Source organism: Dendrobates tinctorius, unplaced genomic scaffold, assembly GCF_039654945.1.
Source record: "Dendrobates tinctorius isolate UK_male_01 unplaced genomic scaffold, ASM3965494v1 ptg000177l, whole genome shotgun sequence".
Taxonomy (NCBI): Eukaryota; Metazoa; Chordata; class Amphibia; order Anura; family Dendrobatidae; genus Dendrobates; species Dendrobates tinctorius.
This window is the reverse complement of record NW_027361844.1, coordinates 3,799,793-3,807,184: the sequence shown is the minus strand read 5'-3', so window position 1 is coordinate 3,807,184 and position 7,392 is coordinate 3,799,793. Positions and strand designations below refer to the sequence as shown.

The following is a 7,392-nucleotide window of genomic DNA, read 5'->3' as shown; positions in this document are numbered from 1 at the left end:
TACAGCAGCAATCAGAGCAAGATACGGTTGCTGCAGTTACAGGCAGATGGCGGCGAAGTAAAAGTCGGCATCTGCTTGAAATAGAGTGACTTCAGTTCCTGAGACCACATGCCATAAAGTTACATTATATGGTAAAGTTACATTATATGGTAAAGTTACATTATATGGACTATAGAGGGTTAAAAAGCAAAACCTCTGTAAATCATTAAAAAGGGTTATTAAATCATCAATATTGTCTACTGGAGATAAGGAAATGGGCAACTGCATAGATATTATTGGAAAGGGACCACACATACAGTATGTCTACGCAGAAGCAGGAACCCCCAGTTCTTAGGAATGGTAGGTAAATTCCAACTATTGTATTAGACATCTATAGCCTAGAAGCTGGATATGACGGCATAAATGCTTTTCCTTGAAAAGCGTGAAATGTATTTTCACACTGTGATAATGCAGGCATTGTGATAATCATTAGAAGATTCATCCAATACAATGAAATTACAAAATATACTGTATATAACTTAGAATAACAAACATTTAATAAAGATTTAATCTACAGATTTCTGAACAGCCAGTGTGCGCTCCCTTGCATCATTGTTCAATGGTGGCCGCTGTTTTTCTTGGGAGGGAAGAAAGCGTATTCTACACCAAGTGCTACCACAAAAGCAGCAAACCCCCATTTAAATCCTTTGAACATAACTTGAGTGATGGTGATTGGTTTAGAAAATTCTCCCATGAACCTCCAAGCTTCATTCCTGGAAAAAAAGAAAAATTGGTGTAAGTTTACAGACACAAACACTCAGTCTTGTCTAGAGTAGTGTTTCTCACCTCCAGCTCTTGGGTACCTTTGGGATATCACATAAGAGAGAACGCCAATGGTAGTGTTAGAGGCACTGCTAATAAATACATCAAATAAATAATATAAATGAAACCCTGAAAACATGGTGGAAGTTAGAGGGGTTATTCTGCACTGCCCATATCCACACTGTAAATGAGAGATGTGGATTATGTTCTGTCCCACATCTGAAAAGGCGCATAGGTGATCAGCAAGTATTGACCGTCCACGTGTCATGGTAGGGATACCGGGTAACGTCACCGGCATAGCTCACTAATAATGCGGAAGTGAGCAGCTCTGAAAGGCGCTGGTATCCTTCACTGGATTTGAGAAATACAAGTTTAGACCATCTTTTTTCTCTTAGAATGTACCCTCAACAATAACAAGTATTTTTTGCAAGAACCCAAAGGTGGCAAGCTTTTCCCATGGCTGATGACGTGATAGTGACTTAAGGGTATAGGCCACGCTTTGAAATAGTCCTCTGTAACTGAAAAAGGAGATGTCCTTAAAAGGGAATATGTCACCAGGTTTTTGCTACCCCATCTGAAAACAGCATGATGTAAGGATAGAAACCCTGACTCCAGCTATGTGTCAATTACTGGGCTACCTGCTGTAGTTTTATCCGCTACACATCTAGCAGTGCTCTTAATAATGCAGAGCCCTGTATAACCTTGCCCACACCACTGATTGACAGATACCTGTGTACACCGTGCATAGGCAGAAAGCTGACAATCAGTTGTGGGGTTATACAGAGCTCATGAATATGGAGGACTACATGGCAGAAAGTTTCCTAGTCCTCAAGTGATAAAAATCACAGTTTTATCAGCAGATTATCAAAACTACTTTACGCAGCCCAGTAAGTGACAAAATACTGGAACCAGGTCTCTGTTTCTACATTATGCTGCTCTCAGATTAACTGGCAAAAACCTGTTAACAGATTCCCTTTAAGGACAAATTATGTCTGATCATTAGTTTGGATCACATGAAAAAGGTCATGTGAAGTACATGTAATGATTACTCAAAAACAGGCTGATTCTTACGATCTGTTTCTGAGTTGATGATCAAGGCTCATGTGACTTCAAAAAGAGTCTGATGCATTAAGACTAGTATTTCATACACCAGTCTTAATGACAGATGTGCAAGAGTAAAAATGCAACAAATTCATTAAGAGGCGCACGTCAGGACTTTGCCACCTACTTCAAAAACAAGATTGACCAAACAAGGCAAACCTTTACAGTTCCACCACCCCAACTACTCCACATACCAGACCTCAGCCCTTCCCTAATAACCTCCCTCTCCTACATCACTGAAGGAGAGCTTACTCATCTCCTTTCCAAATCACGCCTCACCACCTGTGCACTTGACCCCATCCCTTCCCACCTGCTCCCCAACCTCACTAACATGATCATTCCAGCCCTAACTCATCTCTTCAACCTATCCCTAACTTCTGGTACCTTCCCCTCTGCCTTCAAACATGCCACCAAAACACCCATCCTCAAAAAATCAAACCTTAACCCAACTGCTATGACCAGCTATCGCCCCATATCACTGTTCCCGTTTGCTTCCAAATTCCTTGAACAGCATGTCCATCCTCAACTTTCCTCCCACCTCTCATCTAACTCCCTCCTTGACATCCTGCAATCTGGCTTCCGCCCCCACCACTCCACTGAAACTGCCCTGACCAAAATTACTATTGACTTACAGCCAAAGCTATCAGACAGTTCTCCATCCTCCTCCTTCTTGACCTGTCCTCTGCCTTTGACACAGTCGACCACTGCCTACTGCTACAGATTCTTTCTTCCCTTGGCATCAAAGACCTTGCCCTGTCCTGGATTTCCTCATACCTTTCTGACCGCACATTCAGCCTTTCCCACTCCCACACTACCTCCTTATCCCGCCCCCTCTCTGTTGGAGTCCCCCAAGGCTCTGTCCTGGGGCCCCTACTTTTTTCCATCTATACCAGGGGTGGTGAACATCCGGGCCTGTGGGCCGTATACGGCCTGCCATATCATTTGATCAGGCCAGCAGCCGCTCCAGAGCCGCGATCGGGTACATAGTTGCAGGAGCCAGAGGAGCACTCTTGCTCTGCTTCCTAGCCCCGCCCGCTGGATACCGCGCACTGATACGTGCACGCACTGACGGGGACTGAGCACACCCCGCTGGACCCCAGCGGCCCCCGCGCACTGATACTAATGAAGAGGACGAGTAACCGCGCGCCAGAGTGCGAGCTGCGCTGGACTGGTCTGCGGCCTGCCTTCTTCATCACCCCAGCCTGCCATCTTCATCACCAAGGTCACCGGTGCGGTGGTGACAGTGTGCTGCTGTGTGCGCGGTGCTGGGCCTGGGGGCCATCCAGGAGTCACTGTGTTCAACACCAGGTCAGTATGTGCTGCCTAATGGGGACCTGTGCTGCCTAGTGGGGATATTTGCCTGCCTACTGGGGACCTGTGCTGCCTATTGGGGACATTTGCCTGCCTATTGGGGACCTATGCTGCCTAATGGGGACCTGTGCTGCCTAATGGGGACATTTGCGTGCATGGGGACATTTGCCTGCCTAATGGGGACATTTGCCTGCCTAATGGGGACATATACCTGCTTATTGGGGACATTTTCCTGCCTATTGGGAGCCTGTGCTGCCTAATGGGGACCTGTTCTGCCTAATGGGGACAGTTACCTGACTATTGGGGACCTGTGCTGCCTATTGGGGACCTATACTGCCTATTGGGGACCTGTGCTGCCTAATGGGGACCTGTGCTGCCTAATGGGGACCTGTGCTGCCTAATGGGGACCTGTGCTGCCTAATGGGGACCTGTGCTGCCTAATGGGGACATTTGCCTGCCTATTGGGGACCTATGCTGCCTAATTTGCCTATTGGGGACATTTTCCTGCCTTTTGGGGACCTGTGCTGCCTAATGGGGACCTTTACCTGCCTAATGGGGACCTGTGCTGCCTATTGGGGACCTATACTGCCTATTGGGGACCTGTGCTGACTAATGGTGACATTTGCCTGCCTATTGGGGACCTATGCTACCTAATGGGGACCTGTGCTGCCTAATGGGGCCATTTACTTGCCTATTGGGGCCATTTACCTGCCTATTGGGGGACCTGTGCTGCCTAATGGGTACCATTTACCTGCCTATTGGGGACCTCAGAGATTTAGTTTTCGTCGCCTCAGCGGCATGATTTATGGCTGCTGGACAACCTGAATACATGTGAGGAATGCCTGTTTGTTAAGGAATCCCCACGTTTTCAGGCTGACCAGCAGCTGCAAATCATGCAAATGCGTCGACAGAAACTAAATCTCCGAGCACGCCAAAATACTCAGAGGACACCCGAGCATGCTCGGAAAAACCCGAGCAATGAGTATACTCGCTCATCATTATTAATAATTTTATGCGGCCCCCGAACACCATTATAAAATTCCAAATGGCCCTCGGCAGAAAAAAGGTTCCCCTCCCCTGATCTATACGCTTGGCCTAGGACAACTCAAAGTCCCATGGCTTCCAGTACCACCTGTATGCAGATCACACTCAGATCTACCTCTCTGGCCCAGATGTCACCTCTCTGCTGTCCAGAATCCCGGAGTGTCTATCAGCCATATCCTCCTTTTTCACCTCTCACTTCCTAAACCTCAATGTACACAAAACTGAACTCATTATCTTTCCTCCATCTCACGTATCTTCCCTACCCGATCTATCTATTATGGTAAATGGCATCTCACTCTCTCCAGCACCTGAAATCCGCTGCCTCGGGGTAACTCTCGACTCTGCCCTGTCATTCAAACCACACGTCCAATCTCTTGCCGCCTCCAACTCAAAAATATTTCCAGAATCCGTCCCTTCCTCAGTCCTCAATCTACTAAAACTCTTGTACATGCCCTCATCATCTCCCGCCTTGACTACTGCAACACTCTCCTCTGTGGCCTCCCTGCTAACTCTCTTGCACCACTCCAGTCTGTCCTCATTTCTGCTGCCCGACTAATCCACCTCTATCCTTGCTACTCCCCTGTCTCCCCCCTCTGCAAATCCCTCCATTGGCTCCCAATTCCCCAACGAATCCAGTTCAAACTACTAACATTGACCTACAAAGCCATCCACAACCTTTCCCCTCGCTATATCTCTGAACTAATCTCCCAATATCTTCCCTCACGTAATCTTCGATCCACCCAAGACCTCCTACTCTCCTCCACACTTATTCGTTCCTCACACAACCGCCTCCAAGATTTCTCCCGAATATCCCCTATCCTCTGGAATGCCATGCCTCAACACGTCCGATTATCCACCACCCTCGGATCCTTCAAACGGAACCTGAAAACCCATCTTTTCAGGAAAGCTTACAGCCTGCAATGACCATTCTGCCGCCTCACCACCGCCTGGGCTGCCGTCTCATCACCACCAGAGCTGCTGTACCCCCAACCTTCTGTCTCTTCCCCACTATCCTGTAGAATGTAAGTCCGCAAGGACAGGGTCCCCTCCCCTCTGTACCAGTCTGTCATTGTAAATTTGTTTACTGTTAACGATATCTATAACTTTGTATGTAACCCCCCTTCTCATGTACATCACCATGGAATTAATGGCGCTATATAAATAATAATAATCTTCTCAGTGGCATATTCCGACTGGAGTAACATTCCTGGCATAAGTTACACCGTCACCTTTCATGAAATGGCTGTATGGGCGCATCATACACCGGTCCTTCCCATTCTCCCCCCACGATGGTGGTGCTGGTATGGACAGTCATTACAAAGCCAAAAGATGCCATATTCTTGCCCAATTTTAAGTTGCACAAAGATTTTGCAAATTTTTCAAAGTGTTTATGCCAGTTTTCTGGAAACACTTCGATGAACTGGCCTCAAAGTCCGTGTTTTAGCTGGCATGTTGGAAAGAGGATGACTTTTAGTTCTGTTTCATGTCAATTTAAGAGAGATAGATAGATAGATAGATAGATAGATAGAGAGAGAGCGCGAGAGATAGAGAGAGCGAGAGAAAGAAAATCTGGCAAAAATTAAGAGACCACTGCACAGTTTTATAAAAATCACCTTCTCTACATGTCTGACAGCCATTCTACTCCAGTGTCAGTTGAATTTCAACCAGAGTACACCTCATTCTACTTAATGTGCTTCTGATTAGGTGATCACCTGAGCCAAATCTTATTTAACAAAGGAAAGTATAAAAAAAACCCTGCTGTGGTGTTCATGTTGCCTCCATCCTTAAAATTTCTAAGACAGTAGTCCATTACAACAAGGTCAAGCAGCAGACATTGGAGACGACAAAGCTACAGATCGGCAGAGGGCGAAAACGGCTCTCCACTGACTGGGATGACTGTAATCTTATTCGAATGCCACTCAGCAACTGCAGGATGACATCAAGTGACCTACAAAAGAATGGCAAATAGCAGCTGGGGTGCACAACAAGAACAGTTCATAACAAGCTCCTAGAGGCAGGGCTCAAGTGAAAAATCCTATCAATGAGAAGCAAAGGAGAGCCAGGCTGAAGTTTGCCAAAGACCATAAGCATTGGACCATAGAGGACTGGAGTAAGGTAATCTTCTCTGAGGAGTCCAATTTTCAGCTTTGCACAACACCTGGTGGTCTAATGGTTAGACGGAGACCTGGAGAGGCGTACAGGCTGCAGTGTCTTGCACCCACTGTGAAATTTGGTGGAGGATTGGTGATGATCTCTGGATGCTTCAACAAGGCAGGAAATGGGCAGGTTAATCTTTGCGAAAAACATATGAATCAAGCCACATACAAGGTTATCCTGGAAAAACAATTCATTTCTTCTGCTCAATGTTTCCCAACTCTGAGGACTGGTTTTTCCAGCAGGACAATGCGCCATGCCACACAGCTAGGTCAATCAATGTGTGGATGAAGGATCCCACATCAAATCCCTGTCATGGCCAGCACAATCACCAGATCTGAACCCCATTGAAAACCTCTGGAATGTAATCAAAAGGAAGATGGATAGTCGCAAGCCATCAAACAAAGAAGAACTGCTTAAAGTTTTGGACCAGGAGTAGCATAAGGTCACCCAAAAGCAGTGTAAAAGACTGGTGGAAAGCATGCCAAGACGCATGAAAGCTCTGATTAAAAATTATGGTTATTCCACAAAATATTGATTTCTGAACTCTTCCCGAGTTAAAACATTAGTATTGTTGTTTCGAAATGATTATGAACTTGTTTTCTTAGCATTATTTAAGGTTTGCAAGCACTGCATTTTTTTATTATTTTGACCATTTCTCATTTTCTGAAAATAAATACAAAATGTAGTGCTTGGAAATTCGAAGACATGTCAGTAGTCTATAGAATAAAAGAGCAATTTACATTTTACTCAAATATATTTATAAAAGAGAAAAATCAGACAAACTGAAATTTTTGCAGTGGTCTCTTAATTTTTGCTAGATCTATATGTATAATTATAGGGGTTACTATTCGATGAGGGCCCGAGTCAGGAGACACCCAGGGATTAGTCAAAAATCCCGCTCTGAAGTGCACAACCTTTGCATATACAGTGCGTTGCGAAAGTATTTGGCTCCCTGGAACTTTTCAACCTTTTCGGACA

At 45.6% G+C, this 7,392-nt stretch overlaps 1 protein-coding gene across 1 annotated transcript in view; it reads right to left on the bottom strand.

The window, feature by feature from the left end:
* Positions 1-514: 514 nt before the first annotated feature.
* NDUFB3 (NADH:ubiquinone oxidoreductase subunit B3) overlaps positions 515-7,392 on the bottom strand; it is a 43,520-nt gene continuing 36,642 nt past the window's right edge. Inside the window, exon 3 of the mRNA XM_073551474.1 lies at positions 515-752. Within this exon, the coding sequence (XP_073407575.1) occupies positions 596-752 (157 nt within the window). The 3' untranslated portion in view covers positions 515-595. The remainder of the gene's footprint in view (positions 753-7,392) is intronic.